The following is a 25,000-nucleotide window of genomic DNA, read 5'->3' as shown; positions in this document are numbered from 1 at the left end:
TAACATTTGGCAGTTTCGCCCTTTTTAAATGCTACGCTAGAAATGTCGCATGCCGATGACATAGGCCGATGACATAGTGAATACGATGCGATGCGATGCGGTGAATGCGATTCAATGCGGTGAACCACATTTGATGAAAATGTATGAGAATCGCTTAAACCTGACATACTCAACGCGGCGAAGCAGATGTCAATTTGTTCCGCCGCTCGAGTTCGCGTAGGCTGCGTCCGTAAATTTTCCGCCAATTCGCATCGCATCGCACTCACTATGTCATCGGCCATAGTGATAGCGATGCGATGCGAATTTACGGACGCAGCCTATGCGAATTCGAGCGGCGGAACAAATTGACATCTGCTTCGCCGCTTTGAGTATGTCAGGTTTAAGCGATTCACATACATTTTCATCAAATGCGGTTCACCGCATTGAATCGCATTCACCGCATCGCATCGCATCGTATTCACTATGTCATCGGCCGCAGTCATGAATGCGCAGTCCAATTTAGTGCGCTGCAATTAATATCAACTGAACATGTGGTCCGCGCAAAAACGCAAAAATATATTAATCGCAGCGCACTAAATTGGACTGCGCACTCATGACTGCAACATTTGTGCGAACTTGTACATTCGTACGCCCTGTCAAATCAGTGTAAAATCTTTCGGAGTTCTACACGCTAACCTCTTTTCAGCCAATCTTTGTACGGATAACTACGACTGCAAAACATTGCACGAAATCCAATTTTTAATGAAAGCGATAATAATTAGGCCGTTGTGTCACACACGGTCAACTCAGTTACGCCTATTGGCCCTACACGAATAGAAAAATTAACCCCATTTTGAATAGGCGTAACTTCACGTTCCAACGAAAATGCATCAACAGGAAGTTTCGCCCAATTGAGTTTTATCAATTTTTTGAAAGTTTTAACTGATTTTAAGATGAAACCGCGTTTGTTAGGTAAAGTGCAAACGCTTACATCCGGAATGACCGTTAACTCGATTTGTTTACATTTGGCAGTTTCGCCCTTTTGAAATGTTACGCTAGAGTTTTGAAAATCGGGACGGTATTCCCGAAAGTCAGGACAAATCCTGATTTATTACGACACCTGGCACCTCCGATAGGGCTTAACTTTTTTTTTTCAATTTAAAGTGAATTTTTCTTTCAGTGTTTCGTTTTAGCATTCACACGCTCTTTTTTTTAAACTCAAAATTAAGTATGACCGAGGTTAAAAACATAGTTCGATTCTATGAACTTAAAGTTAAGTACCCTTTTTTCCTCCTTGCGATGGATCAAAACGGAGTTCGAACTGCGAACTCAAAATTGATCCCTTTTTTTTCCTTCGGCGAGGGATCAAAGCTGAGTTCGACCTTATGAACTAAAAATTGAACTCTCTTTGTTGGACTGAAAACACTTAGCGAGTTCAGTTCGAACCGGAACAGCAACCAACGAACACGTCGCAAAATTTTGTTGTTCCGGAACAATTACCGGAAGACTATGAATAATGAAATGCATGTTCACCGTGTCAGCGTAAAACTCTGTCCGTCATTGTCATCATATGGTGAGCGGCTTGGAATGTCCGGAAACTTCCGGATGTTGTTTACTTCCCTTAGGAAGTAATATCCGGAAGTTTTCTTTGACCGGAAGTGTCAAAACTTTCCACCGCTCTATAATTGCAATGCAATGTACCGGAACAGCAATATCCGGGTACAACCAATTTTAATCATCCTTTAATTCCCTGAAAATCAACTACCCTCGAAAAAAAGGATAAATCCGAGTTCGGCTGCCGAACTTAGTAATGAGTATGCCTATCAGAACTCAGTTTTGCTATTGCCCAGTCAAACTCAAAGTTGAGGGAAGCCACCGAAGTGCTGTTTTGAACCAAAACTACTTAATTTTTAGTTTAAAAAAAAGAGCGTGCATGCACTCACGGAAAGAGAAAGGAAATACCAAACAATCGTGCTGCTGTTTCTGTCACGCGTACATGATCAAACGTAATTGAGTAGTTGCCGATTCCGGCCATGCGGTGGCACAGTGTATCAATGACTGCAGTGGCGGTTACAAATTCTAATTTGAGTTGAAAGTGAGTTACCAGTGCGGGATTCCATTTGAAGAATCAGCGTCAACTGCAGAAATAAACGGTTATTAAAAACAGTTCAGTATTTTTGCGCAAATTAACAACTTCAGCTGTTGGAACTTTTGAGAATAGTGTTGAAAGTGACTCGTAAATGGTGAGGAAAAGGATATAAATTGTAAATATTTATTTATTCTGTTAAGATCATTCTGTAGTTATAGAAAAATGGAATCGAAAATACCGAAACCGTCGTTGTTGCGAAAGCCAGGCCCTCTTAGTTTGCCTGGAAATGCCCGTTTGCCTCTCACAGACATGTCGAATATTACGAATGAGCTGGATTACTACGGTAAACGAGCTGCCTCTCCGGAATTGGTTAATGTGGCCATTTTGAACCGCGGTAGACTGCGCCGTAGTCGATCGGCAACGGATCTCAGCAGGCCGAATTTTCATAGACCAAAATTTGAACCAAGTCTGGAATCCATCCCGTCAATCAAATTCCTAAATTCAGGCTCTAGTTCTCAGCAGCCAAAACAGGTTTTTAAACCATCAAACCTTCGAAGAAGTATATCAACCGGAGACATTGCCATGAAGATAGTCAACGCGCATAAATCAAACAGTGCAGCTGGCGGAGATCAGAATACCCAGTTGAAAAGGCAACTATCAACCATGAATAAACACACACTTCCTGCTAAGATCACAAAAGTTAACATTGTGACATCTGCCACTTCCAAAGTTTATGCAACAAAACCAGCGGCTAATGTAGTCAAACCAAATACAATTTCAAAGAGGCCAATAACTACAATTAACAAATCTACTTCGAGGCCCCCATTGACTAAAACGGCTTCGGCAAACTCCAGCACCTCTAGTACCTCTTCCACGGGAGGGGCCGGAAAAAAGATCATAAGTAAACGTATTCCACCTTACGATTATAAGGCTCGCTTCAACGATCTGCTGGAAAAACATCAAGTTTTGAAAGAGCGATTTGAAAATTTACGACAAGCTAACACTGAACTAGAAACTCTGCCACAGAAATACGACGAATGCGTTAACGAACTGAATCAACTCAAACAAGAACATAAACAACTTCAACAGGAACACGAAATGACCAATATCGAGAACGATAATCTCAAACTGAAGAACGCATCCCTGCAAGCTAACCTTACCGAAATTGAAGCGGAGTTACACCTATTCAAAAAAGAATTCAACGAAGCAGATAAAGAAAGGTGCGAACTTCGCGAACTTCTTCGGACAATTCGTGAAAAAACATTTGCTCTCGAACAACAGAATGAGACCCTTCTACAGGATAACGAAAAGAAGACGGAAATGCTGTTTAAGGCAAACCTAGAACGAAAGGACCTACACAATGCGGTGATGGATTTGCGAGGCAACATCCGGGTGTTCTGTCGCGTGCGTCCACCATTGTCAAGTGAGCTGGAACGCCTCGAGTGCCAGTGGAAATACCTGGACGAGCAATCACTTGAAATTGTTGCCACAGACGGCAGTAGCAAGCGGATGGAATTCAGCTTCGATCATGTGTTCCATTCGCGTACGTCCCAGGATGATATCTTTGAGAATGTAGCGCCACTCATCCAGTCCGCCCTCGATGGGTACAATGTGTGCATCTTTGCGTATGGACAAACCGGAAGCGGCAAGACCTACACTATGGACGGCGTGCCTGAGTGCTTGGGGGTGATTCCACGGACGGTTGATTTGATCTTCAATTCCATCGAAGATTACAAACGGCTCGGGTGGGAGTATGAGGTAAGTTCGAAATCTATGTGTCAATAAATATTCGTTTCAGTCGAGCATGCAAGTCTGAAAACTCATTAAGCTGTTACAAATTTATTTTTTCAATTTGTAAAAGAATAGTTTAAACTTAAAACAGTTAACAACCTCAAGGTTGCGTTTGAAATGTTATTTTAGTTTTCAACATTGGTATTTCTTTCGGTATTTCTGAAATCTACTTTAAAAAAACTGTTTTCAGTTTCCAAACTGGTGGAACATGCCCTAACGAATATTTATGTGCCATTGTTTTTCCAAGTACAAATGCATTTTACGTTTTTACAATATTTTGGTTTTAAAGGTAAGCACTTTTTACTCTAAATGATATGTTTGCAAAATATTATTAAGCTCATTAAGACCAAAATAATTAAACATTAGGATCGTTTTGACGTCTCTTACAGATTCGGGTAAACTTTTTGGAAATTTACAACGAAATTCTGTACGATTTGCTCGACTGTTCGGGTACGACGAAGGACTTGGAAATTCGCATGGCCAATGCAAAGAATAAAACCGAAGTCTATGTATCTAATATCATCGAAGAAACTGTTCGGACAAAAAATCAACTTAGACAGCTAATGGGAATCGCGAAATCGAACCGTGCAACAGCTGCTACCGTTGGAAACGAACGATCATCCCGATCGCATGCCGTCACAAAAGTTCAGCTTATTGGTACCCACCAAGAGAAAGGAGAATTGAGCGTTGGTTCAATCAATTTGGTTGATTTGGCCGGATCGGAAAGTCCCAAAACCAGCACCCGAATGGACGAGACCAAAAACATCAACCGGTCACTGAGTGAGCTGAGCAACGTTATCCTGTCTTTGGTGCAAAAGAATGAACACATTCCGTACAGGAACTCGAAATTGACACATCTACTGATGCCCAGCCTCGGGGGAAATTCCAAAACACTTATGTTTGTCAATGTTGCCCCGTTCCAGGACTGCTTCAGTGAAACGGTTAAATCTCTTCGATTTGCATCCCAGGTAAACTCGTGTAAGCTGCAAAAAGTACGAAAGAACAAAATCCTTAACAACTCAAATGTGTTTTGAAGGGATTGTTCGTTTTCGTGTTAAGAGGTTGAGATAGATTCAGTTCAGGTCATATTTTGGAAATATCATACGCTCTTTATATGCTATTTAACTTAACTTGATTGTTCAATGCAGATTTTTAGAACTATAACCAAATACTAATATCTTTGTTTGAAATTTTTAATAAATATGTACATTTTAAACCTTTTGGTGAAGTTCAGTTTAGTTTGAAAAGAAAATTCGTAGATGATGACAAAACGAGTTACATGTAGGTGATGTAGACAGGCACTTACTCATTCTGTTTGTTAACCTTATGCCCTTTTATGGGATGAATAAACCCAAGAGGCTTAAAATCCCAAGTAAAACAACAAAACAAACAAACAACCTTATGCCTAGCTTCTAGTATGATTGTTGTGCATCGCTAGAAGCATAACTTAATTTTGAACGAGTAACACCTAGCGGTGTATAGCGGAATCACTTAGCAGAAGTTTGGTAATTTGGTCATGCAGCCTTCAAACTTTGAAGTTCAAAGGGAAGGATCCGTAAACAGTGGCGTAGTGAGGGTTGGGAGACTAAACATAATGCGTATTTTGCACGGAAATTTAATAGAAAACTGCGCATACCGCTTGATACGGAATTTTATGGATTATAAGTATATTTATTTTCGGGAATATAATTAAGGTTCAATATTTAATAAATATAAATAAACTCTCATTGTTACTCAGATATACTTTTGGAAATTTATGCAAGAACGAATAATAGTCAAATGTGCTGCTTTCTTGTCATTTTCTTATGCTTCAGCGTTGCTGCTTGCCAGAACATGTATCTGCATGCTCTTGGTGGAGTTGTAAATTTGTCCTGGAGGAAACGGTTGCAAACGGGGATGTGCATCGGTCTTTGATTTGTTCGTCCAGATGTATTTGGACAGGCGAATGTTAGGCAAGGGCAGGAAGCCAGCCGTCAGTGGCAAAACATCCAACGTAATACTGTGACTGTCGACTTCTTCCATTGAAATGACACCTAGAACAAAATTGATTGATAAAAATATTTTGTTTTTAAAAATGGACAAACACTTACCCGCTGTTCTTCCGACAACGACCCACATGTTCTGATCAGCCAGAACTTCGTACATGAGATCGTTGAACGGATTGGCATGAACCTTTGAAATGCGCAAGTTCAAGTGACACACCGAGTTGACTCTACACAATTCCGATGGTTCAATTTTGGCGCATATTGTAAACAATGTTGTGTAGTCCATTACGTCGAATGTTACTGAGTACGGAATGAAGTATCGTTCAGGTTCAAGGAGATTAACATCAGCGAATTTCATTCGAAAGTCTACGTGAATGACTGGAAGCTCATTTTCTGCCTTCAAGGCCTCAACTTGAATCTCGTACAGGTACGAGATAGACAAGTTTTTACTCATAACAATCTCGTTCTGTGACTTAGGATTAATATCAATAATAGTTACTCCTTCGGCCGCGCAAGACATTGAAGCATCTTTTAATACGAGCTTATGATCACTGACGCCTTTGAGGATAACTTGCAGGAATTTTCTTGATCCTGAAGAATGTAGCCGACAGGATGCTGTTAGGGCAGGAAGAAAATGAAGTGGAATTTGAATGTCATTCCTGCTCCATGGCACCTGAAGTGTAACTTTCTGTTCTATTGGTTTCTCCTCCCTGCGTCCTGGTAAATCACACAGTGCGTCCAAGCAGATTGTTCTTTCTTCGAAGGATTTAAAATCTGACAAACGAACCACTAGTTCACGTTCGAAAGTAGTTTTTGCTGCACCATCATCTGTTGCTGCTACTCGCAACTTCAAATTTTTTGATGACTTTAACGTGATAGCAGCGTCTTTAGGGAAGCGGAAACTACCACCAGAGATAATCATTTTGACCGGTTGTTCTACTCCAGCTATTAGGTTCATGAAATTCAAAACCGCCGAGGATGATTTGGTAATAATTTCGAAGTTAGACAGCTTTGAAGGTAAACTTTCGGACAGAAATTCAACACCATCGATTTGGACGGCCAGTTGCTTGAAACACCAAGTTCCCACCCGTTTGGCCTTTGCGCTCAACTTTACGACGTTCATTCCGGGCTGCAACTGGATTTCTTCGCTACTAACACAATTGGTAAAATCACTTCTTTGGGTGGGAGAAATCTTCCTTCTAGTACTACTGGTCCTTCGAACCGGTTGTTTGATTTTGTTATCACAGGCTACCGAAGCACAGCTCAATGTATGATCCTGTTTGTAGTCCAAATGAACACTGATTGGTAAAACAGCCAAACTGTCCACCGTTGTCGGCATCACAACTTGACTCGAAGGTGAATCTGTTGAGCTTTTGGGTTCCATCTCAAAGGAAAGAGACACTCGGGGACAACAATTTTCTCGGGGAAAGTGACTTTCGATCTTGACCGTAACTAGGATTGTGTCATCTTGTACGATACTTTTTTCTGCTACTGTTATTTCGATTATCTGCAATGAAATGAAAGAATGTAGGTTAAATGTTTTATAAATCATGAGAAGCGTAATTTTCATAACAAAAAAACTCACCTTGAAGTGATCCTCCAAAACAGCAATTACATCGAGCGTATCGATATTGAATTTTCGTTCGTCTTTGAGCACTTCGACGGATTTCAGAAACTCGTCAAAGTAGAACGTTCGGACCATTGTTTCCAAATCCAAACAGCATGAAATGGCACTACACGTTTTGGCGTAGTTTATGGTATCTTGCATTTTGCGGTAGCAGGAGGCCATTTCCAGCAAAGTCTGGCTGGCAAGGTAGTGCCAATTTTCGTTTTTCAACTCCCGCAGTAGATCCGTGAAGAAAACAATTGCCTTTTGGGGTTCATTAAGTGTAATATAGAAATTTCCTAAGCCCAAACCAACCAAACGTGCCGAACGCAATCGGGATACGTGCTTGTATGTGCTGATGGCCAATTCACTCAGTTCCAGATAGAGCTTTGTAAACGCCTGATTCGAACCCAGAGCTTCTTTCAGACTATCGGTTGCCGATTTTTTTGGCTTGCGTCCAGGTGAGTTTGGTCTTTTATCGCTTGTATCCGCATCAAGCCGGGATGGGCTTTTGCTTTCTGGGATGGCATCACCCATACCTGCTGATAGATGCACAACAGTATGAAGCTGTTCGGAAGTCGGGGTGAAGCCCGGTAGTAAGCCACATTGCTTGCCAAGGCTGTATAATTTGTCCTTAGTCAGATTCCATATCGGTGCGGAGAATTGCGAGCATTTGTGTATATCCTTCGATTCCTGAACCTGATCACAAAGGTTCAATACTTCGAGGGCACACACGAACTCCCAGCATGCGAGGGCTCCTTCGGGAGTTTCAAGTTTCAAGGCTTCTATTTCTCTTAGCGTTGAGAAAAGGAATGGTAAAAGACGTTCTGCTATTTCCCACGGCTTGCCATTCGCATTCAACAACAAGCATTGCCGTTCGAAAAGATAACTTCTGAATTCCAGCAGATTGACTGATTGGCTGATAATCTTGTTCCGCGTTTCTTGCATTTTGATCGGATTAAGGGATATGCCGTGAAAGGCATACAGCGGTTGATCGAATATGTTCAACCATTTTTGCTTTTCACCGTATACCGAGTTTAGAATAAATTGTGAAAAAAGTGCATCCAATTCATCATACTGCACCAATGCTTCTGAATACTGACCCAGCATTTCTAGGACAAATGCTAACTGTTCCTGGAGCAAAAAATAATCTATGAAGTTCCAGTTCTCTTGGATTCGATTTTCCCGATTGGATCGAATCAGTTCTTCATATTTTACAATATTCTTGTTATATCCCGTCAGCATCAGGTGTCGGATCCTCTGCAATAAACAACGGAATGACTCCGTTGCCTTCATTTCAAACTTTGTTGAGTTCAGTACCGATAGGCATCGATCTCCATTCTTCGAGGCAAAATCTAGCCTTATCTTGTCTAAAACAGTAGTCCTCGGAAGAATGTTTTTGGACTTTTTAATATCCAAAGTTTCAACCAGGAGAATCATCCAATCGCCCACGTTGAAACTGTTAAGGACTTTCAACCATTGGTCAATTTCTTCTTTGACTGATCCACGGTAAGCTTCCACGTCGCTACATTCAGTCACGTAGATATGGAGTACCGGATGATCTACGATGTTCCAGGATCCATCCCGATACTTTTCCAGAGCAGCCGCATCAAACTGCCTGAAGGTACCCCCTACGCGGACATTCTTCACCGGGCGCCCATAGGAGCGCTTCCACTCGGCCGTATCAGTCGGGAGGGCAGCCACTATATGTGATTCCAGTGTCTTGAACAATCGTATATCCCCTGAATCTAAAACAGTACAAGTTGCTATTAGCTTGATAAAAGCATTAATTTATAGATTAAGAAAACTTACATGTGATAATTGGTTTACAATTCATCATTTTGAACGATTATTCAGGGGAAACGTAAATATTTAACACGGATTTCTAATTATTACAGCTATATTTACGATTATTGATAAATAAAAACTTATATCACACATTTAGAAAGGAAAAGCTAACTGAGAAGTATTTTTTACCAACTGCATTCTGAGTAAAATTAATTCTTTGAAATATTGTGTAAATGTTGCGTGTACAAAAATTCTGATCTCTGGGTTTATTCATCTTAGAGTGTACTTGCGAACTCGAAATATTTTCATCATCTGATCAAAAGTTGCTTGAGTATCGTATAAAAATTTTACCTTCAAAAATGACCGAAGACCGAGACGAAATTTGCCAACTGATGGATAAATTGTTGATACGTTCCCTGGAACTTGTACAGGAAGAAGTGAAGCTAAAAACTTACATCGAAAGTACCACAAACGATGGTCAATTGAGCTTGGCCCAAACACGATTCTACAAAGGACCTACTTCGGTATCAGCTGTACAGTTACCCACTGAGGATTCCAAGGAAATGAACCCACTCAGTGCCCTGGAGGAAACCATCGATGACGTTGGAAATCCACAAGTACAGCTCGTTAAGTATCCGGTCGATAAGGAAGCCGGTTATCCGGATCCCATAAAGTGGTTCGGAGTGCTCGTTCCGGCCTCCCTACAAAAGGCACGAACCACTTTTGGAAAGGCATTGGACTACGTGGTGGACTGTGCCAATGTACAAATGGAGCTAAGAAATGTTCTACTCGCGTATGACCAACTAAAGGAAAGGAAAATAAATTTATAAGAATGCATATTTATAATAAACTATTTTTTTTTATATCCAACTGAGCTCATTTTTTTTTGAGTCGAAGAGAACAAAAAAAATTAAAATTGTTACGTGTCTTGTGAAATATGTATCTGGTGAAATTTATTTTTGGACATCATGAATTTGGAGAGAAACGCCTCAATTCATAGAATATTGATTAAATGCAGATGAATTATGCGCCTTTGTGTAGGCAGCACATATATTTTCGGACGAAAAATTTCAACAAACGCAGGATTTATTTTTATGCGTTTGTTTTTTAAGTTGCACCTTGCCTAAAAATGGCGTTAAATTTGGACAGAGGGTCAATATAGTTGACATTTAGGCGCATTTCTTCTTTTCTGTTTATAAATTTACGTTGATAAGAACAAGGTGTTGCAATGTTTGACTTGCTCGTTAAGTCCTACTAACTTTTCCCTTGCTTATATACCCTATTAATGTTCGCTTCGTTTACTTAATAGAGCAACCTCCCATACGACAGGTTCGTCAAACACCATAAGAAGGCATGCGAGGATGACGACAACCTGAAGTAGCTACCGAAATCACAGCTATAAGACGCCACCACCAAACACAGATTTAAAATCGTTTACGATAATGTACTCAATCGTTCTTCCTCCCTCCACCAAATCAGAATAAAAGCAAAAAGTTGAGTCGCCGCGACTATTACGGCTTCCCCTTCTAATAACATAGATAAATAGAGTGATAATCTGTAGATAAAAGAAAAACGCATTAACAAACAATTCTATGATTAAAAAAGTGCGACATCAGTAAACACTGGGTACACGGAAAAGATTAATTTATATTGGGAAACATAATCGATTTCTCTTATTAAATTTTCAAAAAAAAATTACATCGAATTGCATCAAAGAACTTTAGAACATAACTTGGGCCCGGAAATGTTTCTGCATTTTGTTAGCTTTGACGCCAACCTGTTGCATAAGTTTGGCCTGCTGTCGTTTCATGGCGTGCATATCACGCGCATTTCGGGCGACTGCTTCTTGTTGCGTTGAGGTCCAACCAAGCGAGCGATATTCGGCCAGCACCTTGTGCAGTCTCTGAGTAGACTTTTTAACCACCACTGCTCGGTTAGGATTGATCTTCTGCTTGTAGTACCGCAACAGCGACCGGTGACCGATGATAGCACCCGATGGCAGCACCATTTGGAAGTCCTCTCCATCCAGAACTGGGGGACCCTCGATTTCCTCATCAATATCCATTTTCTCATCCTAAGAGTAAGATAATAATTAGTTTCTTTGTCAAATGTTCAAAAGCGTAAGGTTCTTACATGATCCGGATAACTTGTACTGTAGTCGTAGAAGTCTACATATTCAGCCAACGCAGCTCCTTCGTGCAGCATTTTACAGTGACCCTTCTCTACCATATGATTCCGCACAGCATCAAGTGAATAGAATGTTCGGCCTTTCTCGTTGCACCAAATGCAAATATAATCTCGACATACTTTTTCCGCCAGATAGTTTAATAGACCTTCCACATCTATGCAAAATTCGGCATCCGGAATGAAGAACGAGTGAGCCACGCTCATGTGTTTGATGTTCTTGATAAGATCCTCGCTATGGTTCTGGCAGAAAAGGCAATCGTTCTTTTCGATAGGATTGTCCCACTCGGATTCCCATTCGTCGGAATCCACTTCTTCAATATCTTCGTCCATAGCTGCCTCATCTGTACCAATCTCTTTTTTCGTACGTGTCGATTTGACTGAAACGTCCTCCTGCTTAGCCGTTTCATCTCCCTCTAAGAAAGCTTTCAAATTATCCTGGTGCTTCCGGCTATTCAGATGGTTATCATGAGCGTTTTTTGACTTGAATAATTTCTTGCACGCCTTGCAGTACAAGGACTGATCCTCCTGAGCGACGGCATCGGCAGTTTTCTGCTGCTTGATGCGCTTCTCAAACTCTTCGATATTCACCGGAGGAAGCTCGGCTATTTTACGCTTCAGATTGTATCTGTGCCAATCGGTTTTGTAATGCTCTCGTTGCATTTCAGCATTTTGAAATCGAACGCTGCAGTTTAAACAGGTATAACTTACCGCATTGGACATGGTTGCAATAAAACTCCGACGATGATTTCCGATAGAATGAAGGATGAAGAATGTTTTCAAAACGTGTTTTCTGTTGTGAAATTTATTTTGACGTTAACCTGAATCATCAAAAATTATCTACACGATATGATAAAATACTTTGATTCTTGAATAAATTTTACACAAAATATTTACATCATTATTTTTATATCAGCTGATGGGAACCCGAAATTGCACATGCTAAGAAAATATTACACATGCATGAGCCTTGTTTCACTCAAGGTGTGTATATTTGTGTTTCTAAAAACCTTGGCTTCACTTGAGTATTAAAATCATATACAAATTTCAAAATTTACAGAACATCTTGACAGGTTTGAAAACGCGGCGACATATTAAAGTATGTTGCAATTGAATTTATATAATTTTCTTTGATAGTCCCTAAATTGATATGATACGAGCAATTGGCATTATTAACTCAATAAAAACCCATCCCCATGTAGATTTTTGGAAGCGTGCACAAAAATAAAATAAAAACCCCAAAAATAAGTGAAATATACTCCGCATGTAAAAGGAGCGAGTAAATTAAAATCAGCGTGCAGAAACCGAAAGAAAAAACAAAACAAAACAAAACGACCGAAAACCGCATTGTCGTTTCCGCAACACACCACACAAGTTCGTGGTGGGAAAAATTGTGTGTGTCGCCCGGGAGAAAACCGCGTGGAAGTGTGCCTCGGGGATCTAAACCAAAGCCACTACACGGCGAAAAGCCAGGCCAGACCACGTGCAGCCACTGCGGTCCATTCGAGGACGGAGAAGGCATCAAGCCTAAAAAAGGGTAGCCCCAGCCGGGAATCCTGATCCGGGAGAAGCCAAGAAAGAACGGCAAAAGGGTCGCACAGGCAGGCGGCCCTTTTTCCCACATCTGCTTTTTGCTCCATCTACGGTTCCCTATCTACCATCACTATTGGGACCTCAGTGGCAGACTCCCAGGGTTGACCAGCGACATCGGTGCAGCAGGAGAAGAGCAACCGAGAAGGAGAATTTGCACCAGCAGTGTTGTTCCTCCTCGGTGCTCCAGGGCGGTCGAATTTTGAAGAAGAGCACCACCAGTGGTTCCCAATCGGTGCTCCCGGTGTCAAGCAAACAGGAGGTGAGCAGGAGAAGCTCCACCCGCGCTAGCAGATTGTCGTTCCGTGCGAAGAGCGGCAGGAAAAGGGGGAAGAAGCAGCACCCTACTGGACCCTAGGCGGCGCTGCATGCGAGAGGGTAACCGAAAACAGAAGCAGCAGCACCAGCGGTGCTATTCCATCAGTGCGCCAGGTGGCGTGGAGTTGCTGAAGCAAAACAGCACCAGTTGTGTTGTTCAGGTGGCGGCGAAGGCGGCTGCAAACCGAAACAATCGCCGTGCGCATCCATCGGTGCGCCAGGAGAAGAAGACCCTGAAGGGGGATTGGCACCTGTTGTGTTCCACTATTGAAGCTCCGGGCATAAAGTGGCCAAAAAGGAGGACACAGTACCACCAGTGCCCATAGGTGGCGCTTTCGGGCGAAGATCGGAGGAGTCGCTCGCAGGCAATCTTCAGGTCCGGTTCCAGCTGGAAAATTGCCGGCGCACATCAGCGAGTGTTCCGGGCGATCAGCAACCGAAGGAGAAGCAGCTACGCGTAGACACATCCGCATCGTTGCAAGGGCGACGTGTCGTCGAGCAGGCGTGATCAACACGGGGCGAATGCCCACAGTGGGACCGGCGAGGCCGAGGCGGAGGAGATCCCTCCAGGGACGACGACAGGAAAAGCGGTAAGTGCACGCAAATCGGGGAAAAGTGGGGGAGTTAATTGGAAACAAAATGCCATAATATGAGAAAATTTAAAGAAAATTCATCTTCTAATTTAAGTGGCGTCGACCACAATTAGCCTCCATAACAAGTAAACGAACTGCGATATTACCGAGCTGCTGTTGATCAATATCATCAGCATGGATGTTCCAAGTGAATAATAATTAATAAAGATAATTGCAATTGTTGCAGATATAAAAATCAAGGCTTAAATATAATAATATAATATCTTTGCTTAAATGTGATATACCTAAGATATACATAAGATTTTCATTGTTTTTTATCATGGAAAGGTTTTTTTTTATTGGAGGTTCATTTCTGAGCCACTTATCAATACCATATTATAATAAAACACGCCGTAATGTCGCTTAACAAATCTTTGCACAACTGAGAGTACTAAGTTCATCACAATTTCCGGTACCGTGCTAATGGTCAAAATACAAAACAGCTTGTAAAGTAGACCAAACCCGCACGAAAAAAGAAAACAAGTCAAGAACCCTATTCAGGCACTGGAAGGTTCTTTCAGAAAAAAAATCCTTTCATACAATAAAGTACTAAATTGTTCCTATTAGTGTTCTGTTTCACAGTTTCTTTCTGTCCTCTGATCTGCCTTTGTCCGATTATTAAATTACTAAATGAGCATTCTGGTTCCACATACGCAATTGAGAATACCTACAACATCACGCGCCAATGGGCAACTATTTTCAGCTTATTTACAACGTCATGCCGATGACGCACACATACACGCACACAGTGTTCGCAGCGAAATAAGCAAGGCGAAACTCCGTTCTTTTTCCATACAGGTTTCTAATTTAGGGTTCCACGGCAGCCAGGTGCACCGCATAGGCAGGGAATTTTCTCGTCTTCCAAGGGGAACTTGTAGTCGTAGGTGATCTCCTCGTTCACTCCGATCGGTTGTTTTGAATATATGACGATTTTTTTCTCGGACTCGATCGTGATGACTTTGGCGTAGCAGTTTGGCTGTTTGGTGTGAAAAAAGATTATTTAGTAAATTTGTTGATATTAAGACTAAACTCAAAAAACATTGAAAAAAATACTCACATTGCAACTATGGTTGATGAACCGCGCTAAATTTCCACACTTGGTGGCATCGATGATCGTTTCCATATCGATACGGAACAGATAGGAGCTACCAATGCCGATCGCTTCGTACTTAGTTTCTCGCAGGTCGGCCACTGAAGGTCGCACCATTTGACCGACATATTCGATAACCATCTCATCGGCCGCAATCGGTTCCATGGCAAACAGTCCCCAGTCGTGGATAGCCGATTTGGCGAATTTCAACTGCTTCTTGCGGAATTTCAGCTGATTGAACTTGAGCAATTCGGATTCTGTGCTAGCGCCAAAAGCTGTCAACAACCGTCGTTGGTTTGAGCGGGCTTCTCGCGATAGACCTTGCATCTTAGCGGCTGCTTTGACTGTTTCTAAATTGCTAAGACGGTTGGCCGCTGGCGTTCCCTTGAGATGATGGTATTTGTATTTAGCTTTCTCTCGGGGGTCAATTTTATAGAACCCTTGAGTTCGTGCCGAACCTGTTGAGTGCTGTTTGATATCCGTGACGTATTCTTTATCTTTTTTACGCTTTTTGGTTGGAGGTGCCAAGAAGTTCCGGTCGGTTGTGCAGTGGTCAACCCAATGGGTAGCATTCAGCCAGTAATTGTTGGTATCGTCACTTAGCAACATTTCGTAGCTTTGTTTGATGTACTGAATATCTTCGGTATCGATTCCACGGGTAAGAAATTCATAGAGGATGGACATTTCTGCTCGAATATCCCGCGCACGATACTTGGCCAACGGTGTAAAAGAAGCGTTGTAGGGGAAGAGAGCCTGTGACATAGAAGCGCCAGCGGTAGAAAGTTGAGCAGTGATCGATGACTTCTCAGCCTTCTTTTTATGTTTGCCTTTGGGGGCACTAGGATCTTTCTTGGGTCGCCCTACTGGACGAGATGATGACGATGGGACAGATGACAGTGCAGATGATGCCGATGGGGTAAGGATGAGAGGCGTTTCTGGTTTCGGTTGCGAAGGATTGAGGTTGGTTGCGCCAGGGGTACCGGGTGCAGCTGCAACATCGTCGTTGTTCGTATACCCGTGATCATGCACGAGGGCGTTGGATGTGGGTGCATATTTCTGGCCAGATTTGGCGACCGGCGCTGAAGAATCTGACTGATGATGGGACGAGGAAGACGAGGGAGATGCAGATGGCGGTAGTGAATAGCAATGATCTAATGCAACTTGACTAGCTTGGCTGGATCCACCATCGGAAGAAGCAGGAGATGCTTTGGCGGCTCGTCGAGCTGCCTCTTCTTCTGCCGAGAAAAAGTCTTCTGACGAACTTAACTGTGGATGAATAGCTGAAGGTGCTGGAGGACCAATAATGGCTGTTTCGGCTGGCGGAGTGCATAAAACGGTTTCCGACACAGAAGGCAGATCGGTAGCCAAAGAAGGTGGTTCAAGATTAGCTGCAATGCCATTGGTTTCCTTTGTTTTTCGAATAGCTTTAGCCTTTTTGACTTTTGGTGGTTTTTCTGCTTTTCTCTTTTTACCAGTCTTCGAAGGACTTGCTGTCGCAACAACACTCAACGGATCGTTACAGGTCTCAAGTAAACCTGCTCCAGGTGTTGGTGGTGGTTGACTGCAAATTGGAGTGATAGGATCGCCAGGACTAGGAGCTTTCTCGGGTAACACAACAGTTGTATTTTTCTTGTTTCGGATACCACCTTTGGCTGTTGGTTTTTTCGAATCTTCAACCGGTGACGCCTCAGCCAATGCTTTAGCTTGTTCTTCTTTCTCCAATGCAAGCCGAGCCTGTTCTTCTTGAAATTCGCGTTCAATTTGTTCCAAATACTCGGCTTTTCGCCTTCGCTTTTCTTGATATTCGCGTTCTTCTTCCGAATCGCTGTAGATACGATCAAGTTCATAGAGAGATTTTTTAGGAGATTCGCGCCCTGGTGTTCTAGGAGGCTGCTGAGGTGGAGGACTTGCGTCAGCATCCGGCGAAAGTTCTTCATGCAACTGTTCGAGTGGAAGTCGCGAAGCAGATTCTGGCGGTGGAAGCGGCGGTGTACTCGGAGCTTTCGGAGTCAATGAATCTGGACTTCGACTGCGAGCCTTTTCAGTTGAAACTGGTGGAAGTATTTCTTTACGGGGAGGTTTACTGACATCGTCGGAATCGGAATCAGAATAAATTTTGGTTTTGTTACGCGACCCAGCGCTGGAAGATGGAAGCGAAAATTTACTAGTAGATTGTTCCAACTCCTCTTCGCTGTCGGAATCCGAGTATATCCTTTTCTCACGTTTTTCTCTAGAAGAAGACTGTTGTTGTTTTCTATTGGCATACATTTCCACATCGGTGATGGAACCAGAGTCGGAACTTTCTTCCGAATCACTTGCACTGCTTTCTTCCTCACTTGAAGATGTGAAGAAGGATGAAGCACTGTTTTTTCGTTTCTCCGTTCGGGACACTGCAGAGTTGGAAGAATTTCGTGATATAGGAACAATTGTGGACGAACTTGAGGGAGGCGGTGTTTTGGGTTTTTGAATTTGTAGGTCAGTTTCTTTTTCGGAATCAGATCCTTGTACCATATCGTCCTGATCGCTCCGCCTAGAATCTTCATCCTGTGGGACAGGACTTGGCTGCTTTCTTATTCTACGGAAGCTTGGCATTTTTGGAATCGTTGCTCGTAAGCCCAGTCCCATGTAGCTGCTATTGCTGTCCAAGTTATCGTACGTTTGGTTGAGAAGTTGATTGATATCCGGAGCCTTATCTACTTTGGAGTTAACTAGGGGAGTAATATCGTTCATAACACTCTTTACCTTCCCCTTACTTTTTTGCTCTTCCTCATCCCACCAGGCTTCATATTTTTTGTACGCAGTGTTTTCAATCATTTTCTTGTTGAAATCTTTTTTCAAAATTTGCTTCAACTCGGCTGTTACACGATCTATTACCGCAGAGATTGCTTCGTCGTAGCGATTTCGCTTTTTACGCTCCAATTCACGATCCCTTAGCGAATTGGAATAGGACCGTGAGCGTTCTTCTTCTTGCGGATATTTCCTACCGGCTGGATAGTATTCATTTGCATTGGGTGGTACAGGATACGGATAGGCTCCTGAAAATCCGGACATGTAAGGATGCATGTAACTGTTTTGGTAGTACCCTGACTGTTGATATTGCTGATACGAACTTTGAGAATATGATTGACTGTAGTAGTACGAAGGATCGGTTCCTGGAGGGGCTGGAGGATAGCCCATGCTGGGTCCGATTCCGGGAGGATAAACGTAAGAAAACGAACCTTCTGTCGGTGCCGGAGGTGGTGGAACATCTGGCACAGGATCTGAAGGTAGTGGAGGAGCTGCTAGATCGTCCTGTTTGCCTTCAGTGGATGATAGACTAGACAAGGACATTTGGTCATTGTCGCGTTTTATGATGTCTTCCATGAATGGTTTGCTTATTGCTGGAGGTGTAGGTTCCTTAGCAAGAATTTCATCGTCAGTGGAAGAAATGTCACTAGCACCTTCTTCTTTGGGTGCTTCGAGTTTGATTTCTTTTTTAATGCAAACTTCTTCAGCTGGACTTGGTGGACGTTCTTCCTTGATTTCTTTTTTGACTGTAGATTTCGTTTTATCAGCCGTCTCTCCCTCTTCTTTTTTATCGTCTTCTTCACCATCACTTAGCTGCAGAAAAGGTGCAGCCCCGAAGGTTTTATCTTTGAACATAAGCGCAATTCGAGTGTCCAAATCTAAACCAGAAGCACTATCATCCTCATTGATCCCTTCGCTTTTGATTGGTTCTGTTGGAATCGGGGGTGGTGTGGCAGGAGGTTTCGGTGGAGCATCGTTGGAATCTCCGAAGTCCCACATGTCCGAGTCATCTAGAACTGACTTTTCCTTTGGAGGCGGTGGTGGTGCTTTAGGTTTTTCATCTGGTGGAGGTGGAGGCGCCCACGACGTTGACGGCGTTTGAGCCATGTAACTTGGTGCCGAGGGTGGCAACGGATAACCGTAATGACCGTAATCGGACGCTCCATAGCCATAGTAATCGTATTGAGAATAACGCCCTCCGGTTGGATAATTCGGATTCGTCGCGTAACTGCTAGAGTCCCAATATTCGCCACCCTTTTGTTGCCGCCGTCGGTTGTCTCTGTCCCTGCCGAATCGATCCCGACCACCTCTTTCCCATTTGCCGTCACGATCTCGATCACGTTCCCGATCACGGTCACGATCTCGTTCTCGTTCACGTTCTCTTTCTCGTTCGCGATCTCGCTCCCGTTCACGTTCTCTTTCCTTTTCTCTCTCACGGTCCCTTTCCTTCTCTTTATCGCGCTCCCTTTCCTTTTCTTTTTCCCTCCAATCTCGGTCCCGGTCTCGTCGATCACCCTTGTGATGATGTCTCCATTCTCGACCATCTTTACGATCGTAATACTTGTCCCGACCACGATTATCATCATCACGCTCATCGTAATGACTGCTGCTGCCTTTAGAACCCGAGCTGGAATATTTTTCTTTATGAGTGTAACTTGAATCCAAGCTGTTTCCTCCGCTACCGGAACATTCTCCGGTATCCCACATGTCTTCCTCGTTGGCCAAAGCATTTGCTTTTGAAGAAGATTTCCGACGAGAAGATGAATCCTCACTATCCCAGGTATCTTCATCATATAACCGATCTTTGCGATTGTAACTACTAGACGAAGTATTCGGAGCCGGTGGAAGTGGCGGTGGAGGAGGAGCTGCGCCGGATTTAGTATAGCCCGATGCTCCATAAGATGACGAAGGCGGTGGAGGCTGAGGTGGAGCTGGACGTGGATCCGTTTTCTTTTTTTCGGCCGTCAAATCCTCTAGTATGCGTTTGCACTCTTCGCCGAAAGCATCTTTGAACACCTTCAACACTTTGCCCATCACCGATACACCGTTGAGTTTTTCCACGCAGATTCGTGCTGAACGTACTTGTTCGAAAACGATTCGAGCCACACCCAGGTGTTTGTGGGTTGTTGGATGATAGTAAATGTACAATTCAGTGTAGGTTCCATACTTGGCCAACAGGTCGGAAAGAAAAGGCTTATCAATGTTGTCATTTAGGTTGGTAATAGTAATTTCAATCGCCGGAGGCTCACCGATGTAGTTTTGGTCAATTTTGAACCTGAAATATTTCAAGTTTATGAAAATAAGGTAGCATGTTTAGGAATTATATAAAACAAAGAACTGCTTACCTTGGAACAATTAAATCGCATACTTCGATTCTTGACCGAATTCTTGACAGCGGGTTTCTGGGATCCCTTGGGATAACAGGAGGATAAGTTGGATCGCCAGGAACGATTCCGTCGTATCTGTAGATTTTAGTAGGTACTCCTTTGTGTATGGAAGGGTCCGCTATAAGCTTGTAATTACGTGGAGCTTTTGATAGCGAGGGTTGTCCACTGGCGGGAATTTCCGATGTTCCAGCACCACCACCGGATGACGATGATGACGATGAACTGGAGGATTTGCCTCCATCGTAAGATCCATTCATTTCTACAACGAAAAGCATGGTTGAGAGGACATATTCACATGCTACAATTTACTCTGATTTGGTCAAAGGGTGGATATTGATTTACGGAACATAGTCGTTCTTAGAATTCATTTTCACAAAGAGGAAATGGAAAAAAAATGTACTTTGATAAATTGGTAAGTATTATTTTTGGCACTCCAACAAAATTTTTGTCGTTCAATTTTCATACAATTCTTTGGTTTTTTTAAGGATTGATAGCTAACTTACCTTTTTATTCGATTCCCCTAGTCGATTATGACACTACAAGCTCTTATTTTGATAGTCAAAGTGTTGGACCATCCGGTTTACATTTTGAATTTCATCTCACTAGCACTTGGATATTTACGAAAATCAAAACAACCAGAAAAGGTTGAGAGGTAGGGTTTGTTTACATGCATATCACGCATTTTTTTCTATTTTTTTTATTTTTCAAATGAACCGATGTTAAAAAGTGATACACAATTTTGGAAACCAGTTTTGATTCAAAATTAATTTATATTCGAGTGTTTTTTTTTCAAAACTTTCATGAACAAATTTAAGCAATACATAAGACTTCAATGGCCATATATTTTTAAACATTTTATTTCAGCATTCAAACGTTATCAACGAGCATGAAATAAGATAAATTTTCGTAAGTACTAGCTAAAGATGATGAAATTACTAAACATCGATGGCTAAAGAATGTTTCGAATTAGATCCTAACCTTAAACATTGCCATAAGAAACATCAACACAAGAATGTTGCGTATCGTTCGAGTAAAGATTTGATTCATAATTATTTATTTATTTCATACTTACCCAAAATAAGTACTGCTTTCACTTCTTAACTGCGAGCAGTTGCCGCACGGACCAGTTACTTGTTTTTTCGGGATGTCCGCAAAAGTTCCGTTTTCCGAATTTTCTTCATTCGTACTGCTAGCGAAGAACGATAGCAAACATCCAACAGCAGCAACAGCGATCCGTGTTTGCCAAAGCCCGAAAAAGAATTCAATCTACCGGAGCCGCTCGAAAACCAAAACGAATCTCAGTACCCGCAATCGATTGCACTGACAATTGCCAATCCTTTCGAGGTGATTTGATCTGGTTTCGAGCCACTTTAACCAGGAAATCAATCGATTATAGAACGGTCCAGCTTTTTCAGAGCCAAAATTTATCTTGGATGTCGAACTTTTGATGTTTCTTCATGCGTGAGTGGCCGTCATCTTTCAGGCACTCGCATTTGCGGCGCTCAATTTCGCCTGCATCAGTTTGGGCGAAAATTAGAGCGCTCCAGCTCTCATCTCATCAGGCATCCCTAATCTGCTATAAAACACGAAGAAAAATGCTGAACAGGTATAGTTATTTTACACCGTATTTGTTTTCACCACCCGAAAGTGTTGCACCATCCAAGCTGAAAACGAGCATGAATCGAGTTTTGCACCCACCTTTGTTGGTGTATGTGAAATCGGCAGTGTCAACAGAAAACATCAAGCTGTCAAAAATCCATTACAGCTGGTATTTGTTTTCGTTTGACTTCGAAAATTGAAATGAAATTTACTTTAGTTGATCATTATCTTTTAAATAATATGAAAATTTTAGCATGAATTTATATATTATGTTGAATTGTGAAGATTTCAGATTTATTTTGCTTGGTAGATTCGCCTCTGGCTCTGATGATAACTGCAATACCGGCTGATTCTGGGAGATTCTGGGTGGTCTCTGTTTGCTGCTGCTAGACTGCAGTTACCCCAGCTTGAAGGTTCCGGTATTTTGAACGTTTATTCCTCGCAAATACCTCGAGTACCTATTTCCGTTTTCAGATGACAAAAGAAAAATTCTTGGAAGTCAAATTGGCGAACTCAGATCGCGGAAGTCGGGGGGGAAATTTTGCAAACAGATCGAAACGAACGAAATTCAAGCTCCCAATGCGGGTGTAGTCTCGAACTACCGTTTTTGAAGGGCAACGGGTGGGAATCCGGGACTTGGCGCAACCGAGCATCATCACCCTAAGGCACAGCTCGAAGCAGAGTAGCTTCGATGCAACTGAACGCTTCTTGCTGTGGAGACCAACTTATAGGACCCTCCCGAACAAGAAAACTTTTCGGTTTGGGCGATTCCACCAGATCTTTGGGTTGGCCTTTTTGCACTCGGATTTGCTGCTCTTTTTCGGCATCGCCTGGAACCGATTGCAGCAAACCTTCTGGGCACATTTCTTCTTGGGAGCGTTGTTTGCTTTGGAACGTGCCATCCAGGTGAAATTCTCCGCCTCTGTTGGAAACGGCACTGGTATTGAATCCGGAACAAGTTTCGGGATAATAAAGAGAAAAAAACAGCTCGAACGCAATTTTTGCGGTATAGAAATAAACCAACCAGCTGGTATTTGTTTACAACGGGAAGCATGTGCTGTCAAAATTCATGATAGTATTGGTGAGAGCGCAAGCAACACCGAATATTTTCAGAGTGTTCCACCGTCCACTTTATGGTGCACTACCAGTGGACTACTCATCGTGAAAACGAGCATGAAAACAGCAAAAAGTGCACTACCGGTAGTGCCCCGGTGCACCACCACACCAAAACGAATTCTCTATTAGTCTTCAAAAAGTTTTATGTTAATTTCCTGTTCGAATGAAACAGAAACACCGAACCGAGAAAAACGCTTAAAAATACGCAATATCCATCGAAGCTGATTGTGTCACATATATTTCACATAGTGGATTTATTTTCTGCAATTTTACGACATACCACATTTTCAAACATAAATCGTTCATACGTCCAAAAACATTTGTCACTTGGACTTGGAGGGGAAATTAATAGAGTTGTTTTTGACATTTCTTACGCACACTTGCTGAGCGTGTACAGATAAGACGGGACAATTAACCTTTAAAAACACTCGGTACAAAAAACGAACAGCCGGTCGACACACATGGTCGTTTTTGAGGTTAATTGTCCCAAAACTGAAAAGGATTGGTGAAACAACCAGCATAATATCACGAACACTACCAGCGGCAAATAGGACTATTGTCTCAAACGTCTGTTTTCTTTTATCCTTTGATTCGTTCAACTTGCACTTATGTATGTTTTTGAGAAAAATACCGAGAAATTTTTAATTTCCTCGGCATAGTGAATGTTTAGTAAGTGAATTATCAAGTGAAGCAGTAAATTTATGAGTTTTCAAACATTCCTTGATTAATTTCAATATCCTTATTTGGTATTCCTATATACCGACTACGACGCATTTAGAAGCTTGAAGTTTTTCTGGATGTTTTTTTTATAGCAACATGTTCCCTTTTTTAATTACAGGTAGAGTTATTTTAAAAAGTTTTATATTAATTTAAAAGGAATATTTAAACATTCCTTGATTAATTTCAATATCCTTATTTTTGGTATTCCGACTCGGTTACGACACATCATCCATCAGAAGCTTGAGGTTTTTTCAGTGTTTTTATAGCGCCATGTGCTTTTTCTTTGTAAATGCGTTAACAGTAAACATTGAGTAGAGTTTTCCCTTCTATTCGTGTATTTCTGTTTATCACTCGCGTGAGTGCGGTGACAGCTTGCAAAAAGTCTCAAAGTTATATCATCAGTTCCCGAAAGCAGTGAAATAATTCGTAAGTTTCATCGAATTTATTGACGATAAATTCAGTTTCCTCATTCAGGCTACGTCCTAAGATGTCAAGGAACTGCCCTTCATGGAATTGATAAAGTGTACTTTTTCGAAAGACTAACTCGGCGTTTATTTAATTTGCAGACTTCCGGAAGCCTGAGGATTTTTTTCATTACAAGCGTGATGGCAGCAAAGCGGTTCTTCGGTTCTTTCTTCCCCACCGTGAAGGCCCAGGAAGAGGACATTGTTGATCCACAAGCCGTTCTTCGGGTATGTTCAGGGAATTTCATAAGCTGCATAAGGCATGACGTTTATTTTCCTTTTTTACTGTTATCAGGAAAAATGCGCTGAACACGGCACTGCTCCGCAGCTGTGGGAAAAGTACCAGGCTTGCAATGACCGAGTCAATAGTCGATCCCAAACGGCCGAAACCTGCGTTGAAGAACTGTTCGATTATTTGCACGAACTGGACCACTGCGTTACCAACACCCTGTTTTCGAAGTTGAAGTAAATCTTTTCAGCCAAAATGCTGGATATGCGGATTCATTAAGAGGAAAGGAAACGAGATTAAATCACTGTTTAAACTACTGTTGAGCAGCACATTTCTGAGGTTTGAATGTAACGATTGGTCTTGGTCAGTTCAAATGGTCTTGTAGTGAATATTCAATAAAACTTCGTCAAAACAGGACAAAATTGTCATCGATTGTCTAATTTGAAAGAGAAATTTTGTTTCTGCCTCTTTGATTGTTATGATTTGTGTTTTGGATTGCTTTTCTCTCTTTTCGATTTAATCTAGCTTTATAAGAATTCTTAATAAAACTGATAAGAGCTGGTCAAATATTTATTAAAAATTTGATTTGAAAGCAAACGAAGAAAAATATTTTTGTTTGCTTATAATTGTTTTACTAAATGTTTGA

General features: G+C 42.0%; 6 protein-coding genes across 6 annotated transcripts; 3 read left to right on the top strand and 3 right to left on the bottom strand.

Annotated features, from left to right (window-relative positions):
- The first annotated feature begins 2,065 nt into the window (after positions 1-2,065).
- LOC129760527 (protein claret segregational) lies at positions 2,066-5,075 on the top strand. The gene is made up of 3 exons (XM_055758177.1): positions 2,066-2,222; positions 2,281-3,826; positions 4,249-5,075. Exons 2-3 carry the CDS (start codon positions 2,291-2,293, stop codon positions 4,891-4,893), a joined length of 2,181 nt encoding a protein of 726 aa, XP_055614152.1. The 5' UTR covers positions 2,066-2,222; positions 2,281-2,290; the 3' UTR covers positions 4,894-5,075.
- A 434-nt stretch (positions 5,076-5,509) lies between these two features.
- Positions 5,510-10,075, bottom strand: LOC129760523 (trafficking protein particle complex subunit 10). The gene is made up of 4 exons (XM_055758174.1): positions 9,263-10,075; positions 7,430-9,198; positions 5,950-7,351; positions 5,510-5,892 (listed from the first exon to the last, which is right to left on the bottom strand). The coding sequence occupies exons 1-4, from the start codon at positions 9,288-9,290 to the stop codon at positions 5,663-5,665; spliced, it is 3,429 nt and encodes a 1,142-aa protein (XP_055614149.1). The 5' UTR covers positions 9,291-10,075; the 3' UTR covers positions 5,510-5,662.
- LOC129760526 (coiled-coil domain-containing protein 115-like) lies at positions 9,510-10,112 on the top strand. Its single transcript, XM_055758176.1, has one exon. It carries the CDS (start codon positions 9,598-9,600, stop codon positions 10,066-10,068), a length of 471 nt encoding a protein of 156 aa, XP_055614151.1. The 5' UTR covers positions 9,510-9,597; the 3' UTR covers positions 10,069-10,112.
- A 714-nt stretch (positions 10,113-10,826) lies between these two features.
- LOC129760524 (cytoplasmic 60S subunit biogenesis factor ZNF622) lies at positions 10,827-12,260 on the bottom strand. The gene is made up of 2 exons (XM_055758175.1): positions 11,372-12,260; positions 10,827-11,312 (listed from the first exon to the last, which is right to left on the bottom strand). The coding sequence occupies exons 1-2, from the start codon at positions 12,143-12,145 to the stop codon at positions 10,959-10,961; spliced, it is 1,128 nt and encodes a 375-aa protein (XP_055614150.1). The 5' UTR covers positions 12,146-12,260; the 3' UTR covers positions 10,827-10,958.
- A 1,963-nt stretch (positions 12,261-14,223) lies between these two features.
- Positions 14,224-21,676, bottom strand: LOC129760522 (histone-lysine N-methyltransferase SETD1). The gene is made up of 4 exons (XM_055758173.1): positions 21,299-21,676; positions 20,185-20,485; positions 15,020-20,114; positions 14,224-14,938 (listed from the first exon to the last, which is right to left on the bottom strand). Exons 2-4 carry the CDS (start codon positions 20,481-20,483, stop codon positions 14,765-14,767), a joined length of 5,568 nt encoding a protein of 1,855 aa, XP_055614148.1. The 5' UTR covers positions 20,484-20,485; positions 21,299-21,676; the 3' UTR covers positions 14,224-14,764.
- Positions 21,677-23,952: 2,276 nt separating this feature from the next.
- On the top strand, positions 23,953-24,782 carry LOC129760528 (cytochrome b-c1 complex subunit 6, mitochondrial-like). Its single transcript, XM_055758178.1, has 3 exons — positions 23,953-24,087; positions 24,228-24,353; positions 24,421-24,782. The coding sequence occupies exons 2-3, from the start codon at positions 24,267-24,269 to the stop codon at positions 24,592-24,594; spliced, it is 261 nt and encodes an 86-aa protein (XP_055614153.1). The 5' UTR covers positions 23,953-24,087; positions 24,228-24,266; the 3' UTR covers positions 24,595-24,782.
- Positions 24,783-25,000: the final 218 nt, after the last annotated feature.

This window comes from Uranotaenia lowii, unplaced genomic scaffold (assembly GCF_029784155.1).
Source record: "Uranotaenia lowii strain MFRU-FL unplaced genomic scaffold, ASM2978415v1 HiC_scaffold_643, whole genome shotgun sequence".
Lineage (NCBI taxonomy): Eukaryota > Metazoa > Arthropoda > Insecta > Diptera > Culicidae > Uranotaenia > Uranotaenia lowii.
Note: the sequence above shows the minus strand (reverse complement) of the source record. Positions and strands in the feature narration are given on the sequence as shown.